The 27,156-nt window shown below is 46.0% G+C and overlaps 1 protein-coding gene across 1 annotated transcript; it reads left to right on the top strand.

The window, feature by feature from the left end:
- The first annotated feature begins 13,493 nt into the window (after positions 1-13,493).
- Prokr2 (prokineticin receptor 2) lies at positions 13,494-26,461 on the top strand. The gene is made up of 3 exons (XM_036184851.1): positions 13,494-13,912; positions 16,542-17,124; positions 23,108-26,461. Exons 2-3 carry the CDS (start codon positions 16,667-16,669, stop codon positions 23,802-23,804), a joined length of 1,155 nt encoding a protein of 384 aa, XP_036040744.1. The 5' UTR covers positions 13,494-13,912; positions 16,542-16,666; the 3' UTR covers positions 23,805-26,461.
- The last annotated feature ends 695 nt before the right edge of the window (positions 26,462-27,156 follow it).

Here is a 27,156-nt window from a genome sequence, read left to right as displayed (position 1 = left end):
TCAAAATGCGGCATTGTCAGGACTGTCGCCTTGAATGACCTTCCCACCCCCCTCCAAATACCTTAAAATGAAGCCACTTTGGAAACTGATGATCTCCATTTTCCCAGTTGACTTGAGAAAGTCACTCATCTGGCCTCCTCTAAACTCAGTATTCAAGGACACAAACTCAGTGCTGGCATCCGTGTTGGAAAGTGGTCACCCTCACCACCCTAATTTACCTCGGGACATATTTACAAAATTACAAAGAGAGGACATTTGGCTACTATCATGTAATTATTGCCACATACTTTTTATAAAAATGCCAACTCTTTGAAATTCTGGAAAGATTAAGTCAGGCCAAAGCAAAACGTTTATGACCAGAAAAAAATTGGCATCGTTTTGGTGTTTATGCCAAAAACAATGAGGCATTCTGATTTTGGAAGGGGTTGTAGCTCTTCTCTAAAGCATGAGCATGCTCAGAGTCTTTGTTTTCACTGATGCTTGTGTACACTAAACTTGAGAAGTCTGTGAATTATCTGAGCAGGACTAAAATGTTCCAGAATCCTCAGAAAGCTGTGTGAGTAATACTTCAAATGTGAATACATCCAATACCTACACTTATGAAGGATCAGTTATGCAAGTAATAACAAAGAGCTCTTCCAAGCACCTCTGATTTGGGTTTAGAGCTGACCACAGAAATGAACATTTACAAGAGAAAATCAAGCATTAGTCGGGACACTTGCTCAACAGCACAGTCTAAATGTTTAGTGATTGCTAAGCAACCAGGTCCTTCAGTATCCTGCTATTGCCTTTGGGGAGCCTTTTTAATATGGTGGTTATTGAGCATATCCTGAAGTCAGTCAGACCAGTCCAGCTCAGCTGCCCTCTGCTGAATGCCCTAAGACACATCACTCGATGCCCTGAGCCTCAGTGCCCCAACACTTCCCTCAAAGCACTGTTCTGAGCATGAACTGAAGTGCTTACTTAGCACAGGGGCTGCCCCACAATGGCAATAAAGATGAGCTATTCTTAAGGACTGAGACTTTGTGCCCCCTCCAAATTCATGTTGAGAGCTGGTTATAAAGACACACATCTGTAATCCTAGCCAAAAAATTGAAAGCATCAAAGCAAGAGAAGTGGCGTGAGAGAAAGAGAGAGAGAGAGAGAGAGAGAGAGAGAGAGAGAGAGAGAGAGATGTGCTCATAACCTTCAGTGCAGTGATATTAAGTGGAGAGCCTCAAAGGATAGCACCAGGCTTTTACGTGGGTATTGGGGAATCTGAACTCAGGTCCTCATACTTGCCCAGCAAACACTCTACTGACTGAGTCATCTCCTCAGCCCTAAGTATGTACCTTTCAATAGCATTCACCTACACAGCCACAATGTCACAAGTGGAAAATATGTAAAACGCCAAATATAATGTCCAAATACCCAAATACCCTTATACCTCTCTTTTAATCTGGAAATCCTGATAATTCACCCAGCATATTTAATATCTCTCTCTCTCTCTCTCTCTCTCTCTCTCTCTCTCTCTCTTTCAAGGGACTTTTTTGAGACAGGGTTTCTCTGTGTAGCCCTAGCTGTCCTGGAACTCACTCTATAGACTAGGCTGGCCTCGAACTCAGAGATTCACCTGCCTCTGCCTCTCAAGTGCTGGGATTAAAGTGTGCACCCCCTACCACCCTGCTGACTTTTGTGTCTCTTGAATTTTCTCTTATCTAAATAATTCTCCTACCACTTCCTGTCTAGTGACACAGAGCACATATGACAGCAGAGAGAGGCGACCTTGGGGACTGGTCCTCACTGACCCATAGGATGGTACAAGCAGAAATGAAAAAGTCTTTGTGCACTGGGTTTGCCTTCTTGGAGCCCTAAAGGTGTGAAGGTGTGTATAATATGAGTGAGCCCAGGCTAGCCTGCTAGAGGATGAGAGCACATGACCCCCCCCTGTTGCCTCTACAGCTGAAAAGACACAGACAGGTAAGCAAAGCCACCCTAGACTCAGCCCACACCCGACTCACACATTAACTTCGGTCGTGCAAGCAAGTGCAACCAAGATTCCCCAAGTCCCACTCACATCAGTAGACTAGTGCCACTCACCCACAGACTGGGGAAAATAACCAACACTGTTGTTTTAAACCACTAAGTGTGGGACCAAAATCTAAGTGAAAAAAATTATTCTTCCTCACCAAAGTTCAGGAACCGTTGCCTGTTTCTTTTTTAAAGCAAATTATAGATGATAACCTTTGTTAAAACAAATGTGTACTGAGTCCTTTTCAGCATTCACAAAACCCCTATGGCTTTAAGTTATTTTTGAAAATTACATTCAATTAAATTCAGGATTAAGGTTTTATGACTTTCTATTCATACCTACTTTCTCGCTTGGTAGAATTACGCAGCTGAAGAACACCTTAGAACATTCTACTGTGCTTTAGATGGTTGCTAACAAACACACTCTTCAGTAAAAACTCAGTTCTCCATGGTCAGCCCAACCTCCAAGAGCAACTTCATTTTTAAATGTTTACAGCAGGAAGAAAATCCATGAGGAGGGTGCTCAGACTCTTCCGTGTTTTAGAATCATCTGAAAAAGCTTTCAAAGCTGCCAAACCCAGGCTGAGCTCCAGACCTCTAAGTCAGAACCACTGAGGTCAGTCCGACGGCGCCATTTTTCCTTGTTTTACAGTAAAGCCTAAGAACCACCGTGGGTAGAAGCAGCTGCTCATAGCTGCTCCGGCAGCGGATGCACTAGCCTGCTCTCCTTAGTCCCTGAGAGAGTCTAAAATACAGTGTGCGACTCTCTCGCTGATCTGCACTCGGCAGCATCCCTCAAACACAGACAGGCATCTTCATTCATCTGCAACGTCCACGTGTGACAACCTCATCTCCTCCTGACAGCAATGCAAAATGGCCTGATGACCAAGCTTCACGATTCCCCAATGATGCTGACAATATTTGTTGTCTTTTTTTTCTTTTCTTTTACATGTGTGTCTCCTAATTCCTGGATCCTTACCAACACCCCAAAAGGTTTCCAGCTATTAATCAGAGACATAAATAGCACATCATTTTCTCAATAACCTACTTCACTCAGGCGTCCCCGCTCTGCCTCTTCCTGCCTGATAGGAAACACTTTGAAAACCCTTTGTGAAGATTGCTCTTGGCTTGCCATTCCAAGTTTCCCAGCCCCTGCAGCTCATCAAAGAGATTCCTAACTACACACAAAATCATTGCATCTCATGACCTTCCATGAGGGTCTTTTGGTGTTTAGGGATTTTTATCTGCTTTTAACAACCTGGCCCTACAAATCCCCAGCAGCCTCCCTAACCAATGGTCTCCCAAATGAGGCAATCTGTTTTTATTTGTCATATTTAAACTTTTTCAAAATACCACCAAATAGTTGCTTAAGTCTCTCTGTCTCTGTCTCTGTCTCTGTCTGTCTCTGTCTGTCTGTCTGTCTGTCTGTCTGTCTCTCTCTCTCTCTCACACACACACACACACACACACACACACACACACACACTAAGACATAACAAGGAACCCAATAATCTACGAGAAAAAAAGAAAAAAAGATTACACCCTGTTGTTGGAAGTGGCTAGAAGAAATTCAGAGAGTTCTTACCCCAGAGGAAACTTCAGTCATCCATGCCAACTTGTGCACATGTCCATCAGCCCTCTTACCAAGACTCCCCATCCAATTTATATATAAATTAAATTGGAATTATATCATATCAGAAAATTGATAATAAAATATGGAACAGAAAACCCACCCAATGTCTCCAAAAATATCCTAAGGTCAATTACAACCGTTTACTTCCAACTATAGGAGGAAAAATGTCTTGTGACTTCTACCAGAACAATATTTGAGATGTGTGCCCAGCTACGCATAAAGTTCTGGAAAGGGCAGTCGGGGAACTGGGTCAGAGGAGCTCTGAAAAGAAGGGAAGCCAGAGGGGACAATGGTCCACCAGGAGAGTCTGACGGGGCCCAAGGGGACCCAGAGTCTCCTCCAGAGCAGGAGAGAGCAAGGACTGAGGAGAAAAACCAAATGCAGGGGAGACCCGAGGTGCTCCAGTGACACAGATGGAGTTTTATGTCTTATATAGGAATGAAGTTGACAATTACAAACAGATTCCAGAAAACCACAAACCGGTTTATAGAGAGTGGGTTCGAGCCGAGTTCAAAGAGGAAAATTGTGATTGCCTTTATAGGCAGACATAACCCCTGCCAGCCAGATATTTCCAAATGTCTGATGTGGAAATTTCACAAGGAAGAACTCGTCCTTCCTTCAACCATTGATCAAGGCGTAGTTGATCAAGGACTCAGTAGTGAGTCCTCCCAAACTACCGTAGTTACACCTTAGCATGGAGGATTCGGACTAAGCTCTGACTTCTCTGTTTTTCCATAGCTCTACACAGCAACACATCTCTCAGCTCTATTCACTGTGCTTGCCGACAATGGCTCCAGGCTTTTTAATAGACTATGCCCAGATCTGGTGTCCCCACCCCACTGTTGCGTGTTTTGCTTGAGGAAGATAAGATGGTGGCTTCTCAAGTTTTTTTGTTTTGTTTTGTTTTTTAAGCTTGGGGTCAAAAGAGAGAGTGCCGCCCGCCCCCCCCCCCACTCACCTTCCTAGAGGTTCACTATGTGCTTCTGCTGCCCCTACTGGGCCACATGGACTGGGTCAGGGTATACACAGGCCGCTGTGTGCTGTCTGCTTGTGCCATGGGCACGTGGAGGGGAGTGAGTAGGTGCAAGAGAAGCTTGAGTTGTGCCCTGACTTGGGGTTTCATCGGTCTGGAAGGAGGGCATTTTTCCAAATAGAACAGATGTTCTTCTTATGGGCTGGTGGCCATCAGAGCAAATGCTTGCCAGTTAACTTCTCTTTCTTTCCAAGGTATATGAAAGTTCTAGACTTTGAAACTGGAAAGGTCTGGCCTGGTTGGGTATGGAGCAGGAGGAAAGCACAAAGAGTCATAGGAAATCAAGTGGAGCCCCAACAGAGCGGCCACAGGGCTACAGGAATGCCTTCCAGCTGTGAGTCCCCTCCCAAGTCCTGACTTCCAACCTGTGAGACATACCTGCTTGTCTCTGGAGTCCCTTCCTCTGATTGACTGGTTCAAGCATGTTTCTCACAGCTGCATCAAATGATGGCTTCTGACCTGTTAAAAATTACTCCCCAGGGGTGGGAGAGATGCCACAGCACAGGCTGCCATTTCAGAGGAAGAGTTTGTTTCCCAGTACACCAGTCAGCTGTAACTCCAGCTTCAGGGGAAATAGATTTTTCTGGCCTCTGCAGGCACCCGCACATAGATATATGCACATACACATAATTTAAAAACTTCTCAAAGTCTCTCCAGGAGCCTTTAAGGTGGGTCCAGTGAGTGTTGTGCCTGGCCAGCCAGCATGGCTTCCCCCATGCTCCTTCACCGATGGGGGCTCCAGACATAAGGACGTTATCAATATAACTCCTCAGCGAGTCCTCCACTTAGTTTTATAAGATGGCTTTGAACCAGCTGTTTGGTTATTAGAAAGCAGGGTTCAGGAAGGAGAATCACACAGCCTGGTGGGGCAGCACTAGCCTTGTAGGTATAAGACCCCGGGGTTCCGTCCTCAGCTCAGGAAGAGTAATACAATGAAGAAAACACTTGAGCAAAAACAGTTTCACTGGCTTAGTTCACACCCCAATTAACTTCTCCAAAGCATTGAATGTGTCAAAATGAAGTACTATTGTTTCCATGTTGTCAAATATCTGTATAACTTTTTGTTTGCATGTGTGTGCCCATGTTCTTTGTTACACAAGTTAATCTATGCCTACTGTGTCAACTTCAAAATACACACACTCAAGATTCCTCCATGATGCCAGCACCTGGGGATAATTACTCCAACACATGGCAATTTCCACTTCCAGTTTTTTTTATTCACATGTCCAACAAATCTGGATGCTAACCAGGTTTTCGTTACAAGAATTGCCTTCTTGCAGAGCCTGCCTGCCTTGATGTGCCACTTGCGATAATAACAGTATTTAAAGTGAGGTTAAAAGCACTTCGGGAGAAATCATAACTCGGCAAACTGATTTGAGTGACTGCCGGGTGCTATGAAGGCATTGTCTTGGCCTTGGTGGTGGTGGTATGACATTTCAGTTCAGTTACCCAGAATCCCCCTGGAGTGTTAAATTCCTGCTGGCAAAAGAAAGAAGTAGGAAATGGTTATCTCCTTCAGGAGCTCATTCTGCTTCAAGAAAACAAGCAAAGAGGCTGAGTGTGGTGGCGCACACCTTTAATCCCAGCACTCAGGAGGCAGAGGCAGGTGGATCTCTGAGTTTGAAGCCAGCCTGGCCTACAGAGTGAGTTCCAGGAAAGACAACAAAGCTACACAGAGAAACCCTGTCTCAAAAAAACAAATTAATTAATTAATAGCATGAAATTTTCTGTTTGTGTGTCAGCTTTGTAGGTTACAAAGCACAGGGCACTTTATGTAAATGGATGGGGAAATTATTAACACCAAGGAGAACTTAGCCATTGGGGGTTGGGAGGGCTGGAAATGGGAGCATGGCACCTGGAATGAATTAAGACACAGGAGATGTTCATGGTGGGCTCACTTCTCCACACTTAACTGCCTCTCTCCGTGGCATGGCCACCCCTCACAGGTGGCCCTAGGATGCGTAAGAACGGGAGATGGATGTGAGCCTTGAAGCAAGCCAGTGAGCACCCTTCCGCCATGGTTCTCGCCTCTGCTCCCGCTGGAGCTTCCGTGATGCCTGGACGTGCCCAGGGTGAGGAAAGCCAAATCCACTCTCCGCCCTCCAAGCTGCTTTTGGTCACGTTGTTTGTCAAGGCAACTGAGCAGCACACTAGGAAAACCACCATGAAGGACTGAGATCTCCTCTAAGTGGCTCCTGATGGGTGTGATCAGAGCCTACAAAAGTGCAACCCCACACTCCCTGACCTCCTAAGGAATCCCAGGCTGGACTTCCCAAGGGAGAGGATGACGTCTGGTTTGAATCTCAGCTCCATAACTTATTACATGCCCTTTGGCACTTCATCTTTCTTAGCTGTTTTTTCTCACACACACAAAAATTACCTGGTTCTGTTAGGTTCAATGGCAGCAAACATCAGAATCTCCCTAGAGTAAATTAAGTTGAAGAAAGAGGCAATGGAACTCCAAAGAGACTGAGGTAATGACATCACATCCAAAAGCAATACTGGGTTCAGGATCCAGGAGGCAAGTGTGGCGGATTGCACCATTCGGCCAGTTCCTCACTTCTCCGCCTTTCACTGTGAAACTTTGCAGTGGCGTTCCGAGGAGGTGGGGTCTGGTTGGTAGAAGAACTGTCTCTGTGAGCACCCCTTTGCAGGGTGGATCTTGTCCCTTCGTCTTGAACATACTTCATGTTTTGTAGTTTCTGTGACATGAGGATCATGAGGAGCTTTCCTCCCGTGCATTTCTTTCGTGGTGTTTTGCCTTATCGGACTGAGGACTGAAGTCTCTGAAATCAGGGCCAAATAAGTCTTTCCTCTTCTAAGTTCTTTCTCTCGGGTGCTTTCTCCCAACAATGAAAAGAAAGCCTAGTGTGGCCTCTCTCTGCTTTCTGTAAAGAGAACATTCTGTCTATCCGCACATCACCAACAGACTGAGCTGCTTTGGGATTTGACGGACACCATCACAGTTCTTGGTCAAGGACTCAATCACGCCCTCTGCTGGCAGAACAGGGAACTCCGGTTCTATGCTGTGATGTTTCCAGAGGAGACTGAGCTGTTTACCTCCTCCGTCTTAGCCCTTGTTTTCTCTTTCTCTTTCTTGGCCAGTCCCTTTCTCCACCGTGTCCTTCCATCCCCCACAGTGCTTCCCATGATTAGCTCCCTAGCAAGCACAGTTCACTCAAATCTTTGTCTCTAGATGTTTTAAGTACCCCAACCAAAGGCCCTATTTCACTTCAGATGCAAATCAAGGTCATATCCTTTTAATATTCAAGTTAACCCAGAGCCTTATGTCATTCACAATGATAATGGCTTCCACTCCCTCCTAAAACGAGTCCAAGTACACTTATGCTTGATTGATTGGCATTTGCACACACATGCAAGAAAGCCCAGGAAAAAGGGTCACTGCTCAGGGGCAGAGAAAGAGGTCAGCTTTTCCACATATCTACATTATGTGACTTTTTCCTCACACATGTGCATCACCCCAGAATTCAAGTGGAATGTGGCATGTCTACATCCTTTCCTGAGCTCAGGGAAGGGCAACATGAACACCTGAACACCAGGTCTTCACCTGGAGGAGAAGCCATCAAAACAGAAGTGCTTCTCTATAAAAAACAAATCTTTCCCAAACTCAGTTCCCAAACTCTGCCAGCAGTACTGGAAAGCCTTTAATGTTCTTCAATAGCTACAACACTCTTAACCTGCCACCCTTCCAGCAGAAAAAGATCTGTACCCCTTACCACAAAGGAGATTGCATTAACTTAAACTCTCTGTTACGGAGTCCAGTGTGTGTGTGTGTGTGTGTGTGTGTGTGTGTGTGTGTGTGTGTGTGTGTGCGCGCGCGCGCGTGCTGGACATCAAACCCAGAGCCTTGTACATGCTAGGAAAGTGCTCTAGCATTGAACCACATGCCTACTCCTTGGTTCTTTTAAACAGGCTCTCACTATGTGTCCCAGGCTGGGCTTGAACTTCTGACCCTCTGACCTCAACCTCCTGGAGTGCTGGGATTACAGGTGAGCAAGCCCATACCCAGCTAGAACTCAGTTTTGAGTCTGGGGACCAGCTCCATCCTTCAAGGATCCACTCGCTCATCACACCTCTCCCTACTACAGCCTCCTCCAGAGGCTGTAAAACCACTGAAACAGTTTTAATGGCAATCCCAAACTGATCAAAATGTCTCCAGGGCTTTTGTCCACAGACAGGAAGTAGGGCTAGTGGCCATAAAATCTGACACTCTTCATTCTCCCCACTGACACCTGGTATTGCCTTCGAGGCAGATGAAGCCAGAGAGGCAGCCAGAGATCTACCTATTCACGCCAGCCCACCAGTGTCTTACCTACTCACTCTCCGGAAGCCTGGATAAGGAGGTGGGGTGTGTGGAAGAAGCTAGGGCACCTCGAACCTCTACTGAAGGGTCCCCACCTTTCCAACTACAGTAATTTATGGAGCTGAATTACATTTAATTTCAACAGCCTTACAGAGCTTACCTACCAATGTGTCTATAGTCAGTAACAACAGCATGGTCTTAACCTGATTTCTGACTATTCCACAAGAGATACACAGACATAGAAAAATGACTGAAAGGATTTTTTCTTAATACCAGAGTCCAAAAAAAAAATTTTTTTTAAAGGCCAGAGCCCCCTCCCTCCTGTACTTTGAAAGACTAAAGGGACACCATGCCTTTGGGACTGAGGGCAGGAAGCATTGCTGAGAAATCTTGTTCTGGAATGTTGCTTCTTCCAGCTCGACAGACACAGGTTCATCATCAGTTGAGCGTGGGGCCTTGACCTCTGCCCGAACGGACTGCTTAATAGAGGCCTTCGGAGCTTTCTGTGACAGGATCTACCACAAAGCCTTGTGCAAATGCATTTTATGCTTTGACTCAGCGATACCACTTCTAGGAATTTGTCATACAAATACACTTGCACATGTACAAGAAGATGCTCTGTGTACTTGTTCACTGATGAACTGTAATATGTATGTCATTCTGCACCACAACAGGACAAGAACCAAAAATTGCAAATAACTTAATTTGTGGTTTTACAGACATTTTGAAACTGTTACAATGTATCCAGCAATGTGGGTTTTAAAAAGCGGCAACAGCGTGTCCCCACAATAGACTATGTTACAGGAGAAGGATGAAGACGCCAACTATATATTGGATTTGGACATGTTGGGCCATGGGGAATAAATGAGAACATGGTATTGTATTTGCAAAGCAAAGCTCTAGAAGATTGTAAAGGAACCCCCAAGAAGAATGGGGGTTCACAAGGTGGATGGGGAGGGATAAGAGCGCTACTTTACAAGATATCATTTTATGTGCTTTATTTATTTATTTATTTTTTTGAGCTGAGGATCGAACCCAGGGCCTTGTGCTTGCTAGGCAAGCGCTCTGCCACTGAGCTAAATCCCTACCCTGTGCGTTAATTTTTGATTGGGTAAGTTTACTGAGAACTGTCCTGCAGCACGCACTCCATAAGGACATTGGAAGTACATACAATCAAGCTACAGGGCGGCTGTGTGTTCCAGTTCCTTATAACCAGCAACTCCGTAGTGGAGTCTTCACCTCTGCCATCCATTGTTTCCAGGGGATGTGGTGCTGGGAAACCTTGTTCCAGAAAAGAATCACTTTCAAGAAGAAAAGCAACTTAAAAGAAGCTGTCTGGAGAGCTGGTGTACTCAAGAGCCCTGGCCTGTCAACTACATAACCAAGAACTGCCTCCATCATATTGGCCTATGGCCATGCCTCTGAGCAATTGTCCTAACTGATTACTGCTGTGGGAGGGCCCAGCCCACCATAGGCAGAACCATTCCTAGAAAGGGGGGGGGGTGCTAGGCTGCACAAGAACGTTAGCTGAGCATGAACCTGTGAATGAGCTAGAAGCCATGTTCCTCCACGGTTTCTGCTTCTAGCTTCTGCCTCGAGTTCCTGTGCTACTTTCTCTCAATGGTAAACTATAACCAGGAAATGAAAGCCAAGTGAACCCTTTCCTCCCCAGTTTGCTTTTGGTCAGAGTGTTTTGCCACCACCTCAGAATAAAACTAAGACAGTTCCTACACTTTTTCTCCTGTGCATACACCAACCAATATTCAAGTACTGTGGTGATAGGAAGGGGTGGCTAAATGGAGTCCCATAGGGCAGTCTTAGGCTCACCCAACAATTCAGAGTTTCCCTTTCACAGCCAAGAATCTTCAAGAGAGTTATTCTGAGGCAGCATTAACCCACTCCAATTTCCTGAACAATTCTGGAGTGCCTCTTAGGGAACATCCTTTGTGGTGATGGGGTGTGTGTGTGTGTGTGTGTGTGTGTGTGTGTGTGTGTGCTATAGTTCATCTTCTAGGATTTCTTGTGTTTGAAATTTGGTCCTCTGTGGTGATGAGGTGATGGGACCTTTAAGAGGTGGAACCTACTGTGACATCTTAGGTCACGAGACATGTCCTTGGAAGGGATAAATAGGATTCCTCAGGGACCTCAGTCTTGCTCTGGCTTGTCATGTGACCTGTTTCTCTCCCACAAGAGCTCCCACCATGACATGAAAACATGTGCCAAGAGCTGATGCTGCTGGCATCACGGGCCTGAACCTCCAAATCTGTATCCTAAATAAACACTCTTTTCTTTATAAAGTACCCAGGCTCAGGTATTTTGTTGCAGTAAAGAAAACTGACTAATGGGAATCAATCCAGAAATAATATTTTCAAAATGTTACAACTGTTGAATTTTTATTATTTATGTCTCTCAAGTAGATCCAAATATATAACCTCCTGGCCTCAAATCAAGACACCTTTCCTCATCTACCCATGTCCTCCACACCCATGTCACCACTGAGACCACTACTCAAGGATGTGTGTCAACACCAGCCTGCACAGTGTTTTGCATCCCATTTTGCCCTCTCTTCCCCTTAGAATCATATTACAGAGTTCAGCTAAGCCTCTCTCACCTAGAAAGACTTCAGAGAGAAGGATTTTAACTGATAGTTGAGAAACTGCTCTGACTAGAGGGGGTCGTTAATGATTAGCATCTTCTCTGACTAAGGAATCTCCACTTCCAGGCTTGCAAGCTTAGGAGACAAAGTCAGAATACAAAGTTGTCTCCAACTGCATTCTGATAATCTCCAACCCTTCAACTCCCTACTTACCCAGGATTCCCCGGCTTCACCCCATCTCAGTGTGAATACCACCTCATCCAGGGGAATGCTCCTTTGGCCCCTGCTGTAGCCTTGCACCAACACGACCAGCCCCATAATCCCCTGGGCACCTGATCTCACCCGTGGTGAAACTCTCAGCAGCTGATACCTCCCACTAAAACCTCGAAGCTCTGTCCTTTTTCGGCTTTAGGCTTTCTCCCTCACATAGGGAGTGTCATGGCTCACATGGAAGGGCAATAATCACTCTCAAGAAAACTGTCCAAAAAAGAAAGGAAAACCGTCCATTAGAGCTGGGGGTTAGAGCAATGATTGCGTGGTCTGGCTGCCCTGTGCTGCCATGGACAACCATGAGGCAGGCTCTCCATGCTTTTGCAGGTGATGTGAGCCCCCAGTGGCCACAGCATCCCTTGCTCATTAACGCAAAATGTATTGGCTCTCCCTCACCCCACATCATCCTGTGTCCTCTACTCTTACTTTCTATAAGCTGCCTGCACTCAAATTTGTTTGAGAGTGTTTGGAGGGAGCCTGAATTAGAACAAATACTTCAACATTCTGTATTTTTGGTTGTGAGCCTAACCTTTAACAGCTGAGCCATCTCTCCAGCTCTCCTTCAACATTCTAAAGCACTATCCTCTTTGTCTCTTTGGGGACTGCATACTGGTCCACTGACCAATAAAGTCTGCTGAGAATCAAGTTGCTAGGATGACAACTTGGGTTTCCTAGTCTGTGTGAATGTGACCCTGCCCTAAGTCTGTCTTGGGGGATGTTGTGAGCACACCAGAGGGTCCTAAGGGTCTGTTTGTCCTGTATAAGAGGTAAGCTGGTGGACATGACCCAGGAAGGGGTGATGTGTTTAGCCGAAGGTAAGTATGAACAAACCCTTTGAAAGGATGACCTAAAGAATATGTTCAGGTATCTGGCCACAGCCTCAGTCCACTCCTTGTACAAAACAAAACAAAACAAAACTACAAGGACCTTCCTCTAGTCTGGAAATTGTCCTGACCAGCCATAGTGCCAGCCAAACCACAGCCTCTCCCTATGAGGAAGGCAAAAGGCTGGGTCTCCTGTCCTGGAAAGGGCGTGGGGCGGGGGATAGGAGATCACAACAGTGGGTTAGTTTCACATAAGTTAGGACAGGCAGAACCACAGAATGCCCAATCCCAATAACTTTTCCAATTGGCAGTTTATTGGTGGTGCCCTATCCAGAAAATGCTCTCCATGGCCAATACACAGTTCCTGCTTTAACGGGGTAATTTACAAAGCCCTGCATTTCTGAGGTGAATAAAATAACTCCTCTGGAAACAAAGCAGGGGTCCAGGAGACTCCACAAATACGCTGGAAGACAGACTGGGGTTGTCTTTGAATAGCCAAGGAGTATTATAGGAAAGGTCATCTCAGAGTTTGGATGGGGACCTCAGAATTGAAGCTTTGTGCTGGGTAAGCCATGCCGCCGCCACCACCATTTCCAGCTCCACCTCTTAAGGTCTGCATTACAGTATGGTGGCGTCCCCTGCACCACCTCTGAGATAAGACAAGGCTTCACCCCTGCCTTACAGAGGGCAAGAATGCTGGCATTGGGAAGAACGCGCGCGCGCGCGCGCCCGTGTACACACACACACACACACACACACACACACACACACACACACACACACACTGCGACTTCGCACGCCGATGGGACCAACAGCTGCTTGCAGAGAACACTGCTCAGTCTCTGAGATGCTGTAGATGGCCGGCTGTGGGGGACCCACGGGGCTCAAGACCTTAGAAAGCCTGTTGAGGGACCGTCCGGTAGTCTGAGACCCCCTCTTAGCCGTACTGGGAGGCAGGCGGGGTCCCCGGGGCGGAGTCGGGAGCCCGGAGGGGCGGGCCACCAGGGCTGGGTCCCAGGCTGTGGGATGAGCTGCAGGGCGAAGCTGCAACTCTGAAGAGACAGACGCGCAGAAGCGCACCGAGGAGAGCAGGACAGAGCGACACACCCCACCAAGCACGTGCACCTTGACCAGAGCTAGCCAGTGTCCCCAGAGCCTGAGCCGCGCCCACCTACTGCGCCACTGCAGGCCTGGGGGTGCGCCCCTGGAGGCACCGAGGCAGGTGAGTGCCGGGTGGTGGTGGGAGAACTCCGGGCACTGAGCGTTTCTTCCAGGAGGTCCCCTCTGGCCTTGGGACACTGGGGTCGGGGCATGAGCATAGCTCGGGAACCGGGGACTCGGACAGAAGGAGAGCCGAGAAGGGCAGAGGTGTCCCAGGCGCTGCCACGCCCCGCAGACACCCCTGATGGCCGGCTTTGCATTTTGGGCTTGAATTTCCCACTGAATTCCTAACCCCGGGCCAGTGCTGCGCCTCTCGTCTCCAAGGCGAGTGGGAAACAAGGGACCCGCGGGCAGGCTCTCCCACTTAGACTGCAGGCTGGTGCTGAGAAGCCAGTCAGAACTCTCGCTTATCTGTCCCCCGGTGGCAGTCTGTGGGAGATCAATAGACAACCCAGAGGGAGGACACTGGGGTGCAGACTCCGCTGGAACCCCAACTTTCAAGTGGAGTGGTGGAGGGCGCAGCTGATCCATGTGTAGCAAGTTGGAGTTTCATTAACGCCCCTGTGACTGCTATTCCTAGCTAGGGTGATGATTCCTGTCCCCCAACGTTCTCCCTGCCCTCACAAGGCTGGACAGACCTCGCTATCCAGTTTGACAGCTTCTTACCCTCAGCTCCCACACTGGCGGGTGTGCTGAGGTGTGAGAGGAAGGTGTTTTGTGGATGATGAAACAGACCAAGTTAGGTTGGGGAAGTCTCCCCAGCCACTCAGGGACTCCTTTCCCTGTAGCAGTCCCGTCCTGGGGGCAAGCATGTTAGAGACTGTATTCCCTCTCCCTCTGTGGACATCTCAAGACACCAAGAATATAAAGGAGTTCTAAAGCAAGGAAGGACAGTACCCAGAGTCCCTGGTCATCCCCAGCACCTAGAGTCTCTGGTCATCCCTAGAGTCCCTGGTCATCCCCACCCGCTCTTAGGAGGCTGTTTTCAGTTCTGTCTGGTCTCAGAACAACCACCATTTCAGATGACAAGGCACAGTCCCTCTTTAGTCAAGGTTGGCTGAGGATGAAAACCTGGCAGCCTAGGGAAGAGGTCCAGGAGCAGATCCAGAGCAGCAGGGTCAACCTGGGGAGAAATGATTTATTCTAGAGCAGGTTTTTCTACTCAGGAAGACCTCAGTCACCTAAGAATTTCTTACTTGTCCCTAGGTTCATCAGTGTATAAAATAGGCATGTAACTCAAACATTTACTGATAATAAATCATTAATGTATTTTAAAACAATTCTTTGATATGCATATAATTTTACCATTTATTAATGAGGAAAGCAAATTTTCATACTAATGAGATGGATTGCTTATTTTTACATGAAGCTTTAAATCTTGGCTGAAAATTTGATACAGCATTTTCAATATTTTTCAGCGTTGAGTGACATTTTGATTTTATAATCATCAATGCTGAAAATGTCGCTTCATATAAACTTGTGGTACAAATGAAAGAAGTGTTTCAGGGCCATTTGAGAAACTGTTGGAAATTCTGTCTTAATTCCAAGCCAGATTTCACTTATTGATTTTTTTTTAATGAAAGTCAAGTCAGCTTGTCAAACAGCAATTTTTAAATTTTTATTATACTTTTGTGTGTGTGTGTGTGTGTGTGTGTGTGTGTGTGTGTGTGTGTGTGTGTGTGCTGCGAACCTTCTGAGGCCAGAAAACTGTATCAGAAAAGGCAGCTAAAGTACAGTTTTAAGCAACCCAGTGTTAGTGCTGACAACTGAACTCTGAACTCTGGTCTTGTTCAAGAGAGCCCTCTGCAAGCACCTATAACTAACTATAGCCCTTCACATGGAAATTTTTAAATCAAAAATATTTTAGCACAATAAATCCAAGGATGTGCTAGTTAGTAGCTGGCATGACCCTGCCTCGAAAATAAAACAAACAAACAAAAAAGATAGACCAATTTGATAAAAACACAGTAGGGAATGATGACACTCTAAGTCTTTGTTTTCCATAATTAAACCATTACGTTTCTACGAGATCAGAAAGCTTTGGTGCACAATAGCTGTACAAATATAGTTCATAGTACAGTGTGGGTCTGAGGCAAGGTGTTTCAGGCCCTGTTCTCTAGCACCGCAAAGCAAGATGGCACACAGGGCAAAGTGCACATGCATGTTTGGAAACAAGGCTACAGCGCAGTCTCCTTATGTAACATTGTTGAGGGACGCCAGAAACAGCTTAGATTCATTGCACATTTGAGTTCGGTTTTTGAACTGATTTTTCGTCATTCAGAAACCATTTACCGTCGCCCAGCCTTTTGCAACCCCCACATCTTAAAAGGCTGTTATACAACCACAGTTTAAGAGGCTGGCTTCTAGAACCCGGAAGCAAAGAACAGGCAAGCAACAGGAAAGCCCCTCCCACCCACCAACAGATTCCTCCCCATCCCCTGCCTTGTGCCATTGTCTGATAAGGTTGAGCGCAACAACAGTCAAACCAGTACTGTCTGCTGGGAAGGGCGGGATGCCCATGCCCCTTGGGTTTCTATGGAGAGTCCAGTTCATTCTGTGGCCAGCAGGCAGAGGGCCTCCCATCTCCTCACCCCTGGATGGGTCTGGTTGGACTGTACCTAGGGAACTCTGAGGGTATACTGTCAGCTCTGATGTTTGCTGTCCATTTGTTGTATTTCCCTCACCCCAAGATCCTGGATGGTATTAATTCTTCCCAAGGATTCCAGCAGGGAACTGCACTCACTGACCCCCGCTGGAGGTGCTGGACTCCACCTGGACACACCTCCCTGATACCATCCTTCCTGCAGGCATCAATATGGCGGCCCAGAACAGAAACACCAGCTTTGCATCTGACTTGAATCCACCTCAAGACCATGTTGCCTCGCTCCCCTTCAACTTCAGTTATGGGGATTACGACCTCCCCCTGGATGAGGATGAGGACCTGACCAAGACACAGACCTTCTTTGCTGCCAAGATTGTCATTGGTGTGGCGCTGGCGGGCATCATGCTAGTCTGTGGCATTGGCAACTTTGTCTTTATTGCTGCCCTCGCCCGCTACAAGAAGCTACGCAACCTTACCAACCTCCTCATTGCTAACTTGGCCATCTCCGACTTTCTGGTGGCAATCGTCTGCTGCCCCTTTGAGATGGACTATTATGTGGTACGTCAGCTTTCCTGGGAGCATGGGCACGTGCTTTGTGCCTCCGTCAACTACCTTCGTACGGTCTCCCTTTATGTCTCCACCAACGCTCTGCTGGCCATCGCTATTGACAGGTGAGGTTCATGTCAGCCTTCACAGGCTGGTATCGCTCCAGAAGTGACTGCACAATGATTTGTTGAGGGGATAGAGGGGGCTTTCTCCAGCTGTGTTCTGTTCACCAACATTTGAGCAAGCTGGAAGCTCCTGAGTCCATGTTCTAGTCATGACCTGAGATACTTTCTCTGTTTAAGATGTAGGCAGTTCGTGGCCTCCAACACAAAAACAAAAAGCAGAAAATTCAGGCAGCAACCACTCAAAGCCATGGGATACTTAACTAGGGCAACTTCCAGTCAAGACGATGGGTACCCAGTGTCTCATGTAGCTGGATCCAGATACGAAACATTCCATTGCCTAGGAAGCTTCCTGTGCCCCTAATGATTTCCACTCCCAGTCCCAGAAATCACTCTGTCATCACAGTTCAGATCTGTCTGTCCTTTAATCACTTCATCAGAATCATGCAGAATGTAGCACGCCTTTTGGTGACTTCTTGCAGAGCTGATTTGAAAATAAGATAGCAGAGTTTGCTTACAGGAAAGAGGACAGGACATGTTTGCTTTTGCTGTTTTGCATGTATCTGCATGCTTATTTACATAGATTTGCATGAGACCTTCCAGAAGTCCTTGCTCTGTTATAAATTTATAGGTAAGATTTGTAATAGCAGCCAATGAGAAATCTTATATGTTTCAGGTCAGCATTGTCACCAGGGGCAGGGTGGGGGATGGGGACCTTGATGAGTTCACCCTTTTGTGCATTCTGATGATATGTTTCGTGACCTCCCCTTTTGTCTCCTTCAGCTCTTGAGTTTCTCCCTTGTTCTGAGTGCTGTTTAGTGCTTTTTAATATATCAGTTAGTTATTTTTCAGTTCTACTAACAACAGACACAGGAACAAGATGCTTCTTCCTTTTTATAGCAAGATACTCGTGGGAAAGCACCTTTATTACACACAGCTCTGAGGCTCTGTAGTCCAGAAGCCAGCTTATGAAATGCACACTCACCAGCCAGCTGCACAAGATTCCTGCGGGAAAATCACCAAACTATCATTTGCTACAGAGATTGAGTCTGGTTCCTGAGCCCCACCCACCCAAGACTCCTGAATGGGGATCCCTTGAGCTGGGAGTTGCAAATCTGCATTTTTATTCACTTTCCTGAGTGACTCTAATGTTTGCTGAAGTGAGAGCGATTGCTGTCTTCAGCCCTTGTCCTCTTTGTGTTGGTGACGCCGGTTTTACTTTATCTTACAGTCTGTGCTGCTAGAATGCTTAGGAAGCGGTCACCTGGCACAGACAGCAGAGGTCCCATTCCACCATAGCCAACCCTTCCCCACACAGCCTCCATACTCCACCAGCCGGGCCACCACTCCCAGTGACCTGAGCAGAGGAGGGACTGTCATCCCCTTTCTTTCTGTCCCTCACCTGCTGACCCCACACTTACATGCAGCTCTAAGTCCAGTATAAATATGTAAATCCTGAGTCTCGCATTGTGGACTACGCTAGCCTGACCTTCTAATTCATATTGTGTATGGAAATATAGATATCCTTCTCCAAAGATGTATTTTAAGAGCAATCATCATGTCTTTGGGCTTTCTGTCTCCAACTAAGATACCTGTATCTTAGTTTGTGTTACTCCCCCAAACCCTCTGGCACAGGGATCCTCATGCAGATGCATTAGAAGGCACCAAGAGGTGAGGGCAGCAATACATTGCTGAAGTTTCCACGGGGGACTCCTGCTGAGGAACCCTTGGAGTAGGTGTGGATCAGAGTTTTCCCAGGAGCAGGAGGAGGGAGCTGGAGTGTTTATACGTGGCTCCTTCAAGTTATTGCATCTCTGAAAATACTGTACAGGTAGCCAGGAGGACTCTGCAAGCCACTCAGACAAACAAACAAACAAACAAACAAAAAAGCAGGTGTGGGCATGCTGGGATGCACACACACACACGTGCTGAAATGGCAAAGCAGAGAGGAATGAGGGAGTAGATACCAAAGAGGTAAGGACACAGGGTATGAGGACGTATGCACCGAAATGGTGGAGGGCTGTGGGCGAGTATATACTGAAGGGGTAAGAGCAGAGGCATATGGAGGAGGTACTGGCAGTATCTGCCATGACCACAACCAGTTTGGGGTCTACTGTTCCCAGGCTATGTACATGGAAAAACAAGCCATGGGAGATATGGCTGTTTAACACAAGAAGATTTTTTGTTTTTGTTTTTGTTTTCGTTTTAAAATGCTAGTTTTTCAAGAAAGGCAAGTGCTTCATCTCTATAGTCCAGGATGACTCTGAACTGGGACACTGAGATAACAGACATGCACCCCTAAATCTAGACTCAGCTCCCTCATGAAGTTTATACCTGCCTCGGCTGGTAGAGGAGCTAGATGGAAAGGAAGCTTCATGGGCAAGAGCACATCCAACAAGCACAGAGGAGGTCATGGGTAGGTGGTGGGGGTTCTGTAAGGCTCAAGGGGTAAAGGCAGCGCATGGGACCTTAGGCCCTAGGATAGAGATTCCTGATAAATAGGACCCTTCTCCCATCCCCAGGCTCTACCTGATCAGACGCCCTTTCTCCTAAAGTGCTGATTTTAGAAAATGGGTCTTTTCACTGGGGCCATGGTAGGTAGTCTTTCCTAGGATGGTGTTTTTATTCACATCTGATAGAGAAACCATGTGAGTTTGTTGAGAGTTGGAAGAGACTCGTGAGCCTCTGCCCTCCTACCACATAGGTTCTCTCCTAAGAGCCCCCAAAACAAATGTCACCCGCCAGTCCCTGAGCTTACCCAGTGACAATTGTGCCAAACTTCTGACCTCCAAAAGTGCACAATCACAGTGCCTGCCATTTCAAGCAAGGGCATTTATTATAGACAACAGGAAGCAGCAACACAGTGGGGCTGACGCACCGCCCCATGCTCAGCCTGGGTTCCTTGCAGAAGCACAGCCTCCCTGTGCACTTCTGTCCACTGTCCAAATATGCCTGCTCTGCTTGATAGACATACCAGAAGGGCCACCTCAGGCTGTCTTTGGAAATTGAGCCCAGAGACTATGCTCATGAAGACTGGGTGCTTTTCTAGTTGTAGAGAATTAAAGGAATCCATTGACCTCAAAAGCATTTGCGCGCGCGCGCGCGCGCGCACGCGCACGCACACACACACACACACACACACACACACACACATTCAAGCAGACAGTTGGCAACAGAGACCTTGCAGATGTCTCTCTTGCCAACAAATGAGTCAGGGAAAATAAAATAATCAGCATAAGCAACATACCATAACTCCATCATACATTATGAATGTTTGCTTTCTTGGAAGCTGACAAAAAACAATGATAGATTGTCAGTTAAGTCATTATTGTCCCCACTTCACAGATGCAGAGACTAAGTCTCAGGAGCATAAGTTATTTATCCAACTGCACAGCTTGGGAATTGACCTCCTAATTAACGCCCTAAGTCAATGCTCTTTTCTTTCTGATTTACTTGATGTTAACAGTGAATTTTGGAATGTCCTTCAGAGTAAGGAAGATGAACCGGATGACAAAGTATTTGAGTGTAAGAGTTAGCAATAGCTGGGTCTGCAGCTTTTAATCCCAGCACTTTGGAAGAAGAGGCAGGTGGATCTCTGTAAGTTTGAGTTCAGCCTGGTCTACAGAGTGAGATCCAGGACAGGCAGGGCTACACAGAGAGAAACCTATCTCCACAACAGAGAGAAAAATAGCTAGGCTTGATGGCACACACCTTTAAGAGGCAGGCTATCAATCAGGCTACAAATCTGGTGTGTGCTGGTGTGTGTGTGTGTGTGTGTGTGTGTGTGTGTGTGTGTGTGTTAGGCTAGATTAATCTACAGTTAAGTTCCAGGCCACCTAGGACTACATTAAACTCTGTCTTTTTTTTTTTTTAAAAGTAGACAACAAAATTAGCAAATTAGCAGGAATGTGAAAATTTTCTTTGCATTAGTTATTGGTGTACTCTGAGTGTGACAGGCCCAGACTGGGAACACTATTGAATCCTGAATTTGTTTTACAGTATCTAAAGATCAGTACAGAATAATGAATGCCCAACAAAGATAACTACATCCAAATGTCCCCAACCTGTGACTATGCTAAATGGCACCCTATGGAGGAGCAAGGTAACTTATGGAACTAAGGTTGCTGATCTTAAAATAGAGACTATACTGGATAATTTGGGTGTAGCTAATAGAGGGCAAAGATTCTTACCTGAAGGAGATGGGCAGAATGTCACAATGAGCTTATGTGAAAAATACTCCACTGGCCATTGCTGGCTTTGAAGAAAAAGAGGGTTAAAATCCAAGAAATACAGGCAGCTCTTGAAAAGTTAGAAATGCAAACAACAGCAAAACACACACACACACACACACACACACACACACACACACACACACACATACGTTCTTTCCTGAGAACTCCTAAAAGGAATGCCATCTGCTGGCTCCTAAGATTACCCAGGGAAAAACACAACAGACCTCTGACCTCCAAAACCACACTATCACAATGTATTCCATTTCAAGTGTCACTTTGATTATAAAGGAAACATTCATCCAGCTAGCACAGAGAGACAGTGACTCTGAGCTATTCCTGTCCCAGTCAATACCTGCCTGTTCACCTCTCCAGCGCTGTCCTGTGATGCTTGTCCTCCTAGCCTGGTCACACAGATGGGTGGAGAGCTCCAGCACTTGCTATGGTAACACCCGGCCAGGACCCCCCCACAACCTACCCACCCCACTCACCCCATTCCACCCCTTGTGGTTGGGATGGGTCCAGCTTTCTCCTCAGTATTTGGAAGCTTCAAATATGGAATTAGCTGGAGAGCCACCAGCAAGCAGGAATGGATGGGACAAGATGGCAGAAACACCACAAGGGACAGAAGTAGCAACATGGCAGAGGGACTTCTAAGTCAAGTCAGAGGGGCAGAAAGGTGATTGAAGGGTCTGATTAGAAAGAAACCGTAAGTCAAACAGAACTGTCAACAGGCAGCTTCCTGCTCTTGGCCCACACATTCTTTCCAGGATAGTTTGTCTCTTACCTGCCTCTCATACCTCTTCTCTTCCTCCACCTCCCCCTACCACCCTTCCTTCCCCCACCCACATAATGCACAGAAATTATTCTAGGACCCAAATATCTAAATAGCTATCGTTCCATCTCTCTGGAAGAGAGACAAGCAACCCACACAGGTGAGCTTGTTTTCCATGAAGGGAAGAGGCTGGTGGTGTTTCTTGAGCAGTGTGACTCACTGAAAAGAACAAGGGTAATGTTTTAATGAACCACAGTGACGTGTCTTCATTAGTCACTTTCTCTTGAGTGTGAAATGGCATGGGGAGGCAGGTGTGAAAGTATTATATCAGGAGGCTCGGGTCTGGAATCTGCCAGCCATGAACCTGGGCATCGTGCTTACTTCTCACCAGAGTCCTTAATCCCACTGCCTCCATGATGCAAGCTGATGTCTAGCAGGAGGAGGAAGAAGCCTAAGCAGTGTCCACACCTCGCTCTGAGGTACACACTTCTGTTTTCACCTTAGATTGTGGGGTATTTGGGATAAGAACTGTAAGAGTACCTTGTTTGTGGGCAGGGCAGAAAGATTTAAAACTCAAAGGGTATAATAGTGAACTGATGAGCACATGCATCTCCTGAAAGATACTCACGATAATACATCCGTACAATGTTTAATGTTCACAGACATCCTCAAGGTAAGTACCATTTGTCTCAGGTTGTATTCAGGCAAACAGATCTCAGAGAGGATAATTCCCAGATCCCTCTTTCTACCAGTCAAGGGAGAAAAGCCTCGTTGATTTTACCTGTCTGCTCTTTCCATTAAATCCCTACTCTAAATGCCAAGTGGAGCTGTTAATGAGCTAGCACTGCTTAAACCTGGGTAGAGGGTGCCTGGGGATTCATTGTGCTGCTCCCAGGCTTCTGTGTATGCTCTGGGCTGGTTTTTAAAAAAAAAATCGTGCTTCCAAGTTTAACCACCATTGCTGGCTTCCCTCTCCCTCCAGATACCTCGCCATTGTCCACCCCTTGAAACCACGGATGAATTATCAGACCGCCTCCTTCCTGATCGCTTTGGTCTGGATGGTCTCCATCCTCATCGCCATCCCATCTGCCTACTTCACCACCGAAACCATCCTCGTTATCGTCAAGAATCAGGAAAAGATCTTCTGTGGCCAGATCTGGCCAGTGGACCAGCAGCTCTACTACAAATCCTACTTCCTCTTCGTCTTCGGCCTCGAGTTTGTGGGCCCGGTTGTCACCATGACCCTGTGCTATGCCAGGATCTCCCAGGAGCTCTGGTTCAAGGCCGTACCTGGCTTCCAGACGGAGCAGATCCGCAAGCGGCTGCGCTGCCGCCGCAAGACAGTGCTGCTGCTCATGGGCATCCTCACGGCCTACGTGCTGTGCTGGGCGCCTTTCTATGGCTTTAGCATCGTGCGAGACTTCTTCCCTAACGTGTTTGTGAAGGAGAAGCACTACCTCACCGCCTTCTATGTTGTTGAGTGCATCGCCATGAGCAACAGCATGATCAACACCGTGTGTTTCGTGACGGTCAAGAACAACACCATGAAGTACTTTAAGAAGATGCTGCGGCTGCACTGGCGGCCTTCTCGCTACGGCAGCAAGTCCAGTGCTGATCTGGACCTCAAAACCAGTGGGGTGCCTGCCACAGAGGAGGTGGATTGTATCAGGCTGAAGTAGCCTGCTAGTGATGCCCAAGGGAACACAAATTCGATACTCTGTGTATCACACGCCATCAACCACTCACAAGCTACATGGGAAAAGACAGCTGTAGTCATGCTCTCCTGCCCAAATGTATGTGGATGCTTCTATGTCCTAAAATAACAGCACAATTGCTATCAGCGTAACACCTTAAGAGGCTAGACACAAATGGCAGCAAGTGACGTGACTGAATGCCTTCTGTCTGCAAACCACACCAAGAGAGTCCTCACCAGCAAGAGGCCCACATCAACTATACCCCCACCCCTAACCTTGGACATACCAATTCCTTGAATGCTTATAAATAAGATTCTTTTCTTCACAGTTTACACACTTTCAGGTACTCAGTTATAACTGCAGAAAATAAACTAAGACAGGAACTACATTTGCTGATTACCTGCTATGTGCAGAAAGTTATCCCCCTCCAAAAATCTGGTAGAATCTATTTGGCATTATCAAGCTCTGTGTATCTACTTATCTATCTATCTATCTATCTATCTATCTATCTATCTATCCATCCATCTAGGTCACTAGAAAGAGGTCATAAATGATTAGCCAGAGTCATGCTCCATATTCTCCCATTCTGTATCTCATCTGCACAGAACTGCCGAAAGGCAATAGAATAAAGCACTTAGATACAGCAGAAATGTAAGGATGACTCCATCAGTGTCTAGAGTCCACGGTCTCATAGGAAGAGAGAGTTCATACAGCATATTTACCTTCCCCACCCAGCTCCAGCTATCTCCTTGGTATTCTGTACTTACCTACAATGGTGTTATTTCAAAAAGGGAAAATGTCTTTCCCACTGATGTGTCAAATCTCATCAGCCTGTAGGGTGAAGATGGGAAATCCCAAGGCAAGAAATGCATCCAGTTCCTGATACTTCAATGCCAAGTGTTTCAAGGCTCTGAGGTCCTGAGGGAAGAGGACACAGAAAGAGGCAGGGGTTGCCAGCAGCAATGAAGATAATCTGTGTCCATTGGCTATAATTTGGACAATTTTCTAGGATGTGTTCTGTCTTATAAAAGGATCCCTGCTTGAGATCCAAAGACCTGTGTGAATGTCCTAACTCCAGGGCTCATCTCTGTGTGTCTCCACTTTAATGAAATGGGAATAATGAAAACAGATCAGTAGGAAAGCCCATTGAAGTCATGGTGTGTATGGTTTTCAGCTCTACCCTTGTTAAGAATGTGATACTGGAGAGCTCATTAGAGGGACTTTGGAAATAGCATCCACTATGGTTTTTTTAAATAGAGGAACAGCTCCACATTTTCATCCCTGTTCTTTGGACCGGAGACTACTGAACTCATTTTAAAGTAGCGTATCTATAGTGGGGCATAGAGGTCACCCTGTCCCAGGTTGCAATCAAGAGGATGCAGTCAATACCCAAACTCTCAGCCTCCCTGTGGTCTTAGAAGCATGAACAGTCTTCCCAGCACAGCATTGGTGAACCCCAGGACTGAATTCATTCATATTATTATGTCATCTACTGAACAGTAGGGTTGGTTAGGCTGACCTGCCTGCCTAGGTGTCTCCTTCCTCCTTCATAGCCCCATATGCATCCCTCCCTTAACTGCACACTCAGTTACCAAGAAGACCTTCCTCAACACAGGAGGACTGCTATTCTGTCAAGGACATAGTCATGCCACACTTCCATGATAAACCCCCAATCTCTCCAGTAGACCCTGTATCCTTTGAGTGTGTCAACAGACTTCACCTCCTTCTTACATTCAAACATACTGTCCTCCTGTCATTTATATTTACTTAAAAAATACTTCTGTAAATATCAATGTGCATATGTGATATTCCAGTGAATAAAGTGTATGTGGTTATCATATGGGATAGTTAATATACAGAATTATAATCACAGTGTTCAAAGGGTTCCTTGTTAATGTTTTATGCTGTGTTTATATGTTTCAATGTAAATGAAATAATAGCTGTCTAAGCAACTCAAGCCTGAAATGAAAGAGAATTTCCAAAGGCCTTCTTTAGAACTTGGCCATCTCATACTAGCAACTGGCCTCACATCTGTGTTCTCTCAGGAGTGTATTCTTGAGTGTAAATTAGCAGGGAACCATACCCTACATGCCCCCTTGTTTATTAATGATTTTTAAAGTGCAGGTTTCTTTTGCACAGAGAATATTTATGCCTCCAGTTAGAACTAAGGTACTAAGTTAATTGCATTTGTGTTCACTCTTCTCAACACTAACTAAAGGCAAACTTAAGATACTTTTTAACATGTTAAGGTAAGTACACACTTATACCTACTATTTCACATTGAAAAGTTAATCACATTTAGTAAAGCAGATCCATTTTCTTGGCCACAATAAGAGAAAAAATGGTTATACAATGAAACTGTTACAGGTTTTTGTTAAGCATCCAACATTTAAAATAAGTACTTCTAAAATTGGAGAACTCAAAAAATGCTTCAGGCCCTCAGGCATGACAAACAGTTTCAGACTTCACAAGGAAGAATGTGACATGTGGGAGGTAATTAGAAATCTTGACACAAGTTCTGTTTCTGCTCGAAATGGTGGCTCCAGAACATATCCTCTGCATCCAGCCATGTACTCCCTTGTCCTCAAGAACTAACACTCTCTCTCTCTCTCTCTCTCTCTCTCTCTCTCTCTCTCTCTCTCTCTCTCTCTCACACACACACACACACACACACACACACACACACACACACACACACACCAATAGGACACTAGACCAGGAAGTGCTTTGAGGACAAAATTCAACTTCTTTCTTTGGTAAATCAAATTCCAAAGAAAGAAATGACCTATAAACAGTACACAGTTAATTTTTATAAGAGCTAAATCCTTGCCCCAGGATTTTAATGCTGGGCCAATGAGCAGCATCCAATGATTGCCTATATCTTGGTCCAAAGGACCTGGCACACCTTGGTGCCAGGTTCTAGAATATATCAAAACTTCTTTAAGTCCCTAGATCTCTTTGCTTGTTCATTAAAAAGGGATTGAACCCACATTCTGGAAGCCTTATGGTATAGGCTTAAGGTCAAGAGACAAAGTGTGGTTTGTACATGGGACTTCCTTGTAGATAGCTGTTGGAATCTCATGGTACCCAACTCTATCCAGAATACATTCAAAGAATAATATCCAGTTCTTATAAATAAGTATTTCTCCAAAAATTTTTCCATGGTGCATTTTAATTAATATTTATTTTAACATATACTCTCTTTTCTACATTCAGTTGAAGATATTAAGTATGTGTATCCTCATAAGTTATGATATATATGTATATGCATAATCTTGTTATTGTGGGATTGCATGTTTGTGAATTTGTTTACAAACTAAAATTTATTTGTAACCCC

The sequence above is a fragment of the Onychomys torridus genome, chromosome 4 (assembly GCF_903995425.1).
Source record: "Onychomys torridus chromosome 4, mOncTor1.1, whole genome shotgun sequence".
Lineage (NCBI taxonomy): Eukaryota > Metazoa > Chordata > Mammalia > Rodentia > Cricetidae > Onychomys > Onychomys torridus.
This window is presented reverse-complemented; position numbering and strand designations above follow the sequence as displayed.

Coding starts and splice junctions, on each gene's coding strand:
- Prokr2 (XM_036184851.1), top strand. CDS start 16,667: ATGGCGGCCCAGAACAGAAACACCAGCTTTGCATCTGACTTGAATCCA. Junction 17,125..23,107: donor CTGGCCATCGCTATTGACAG/GTGAGGTTCATG, acceptor CTCTCCCTCCAG/ATACCTCGCCATTGTCCACC.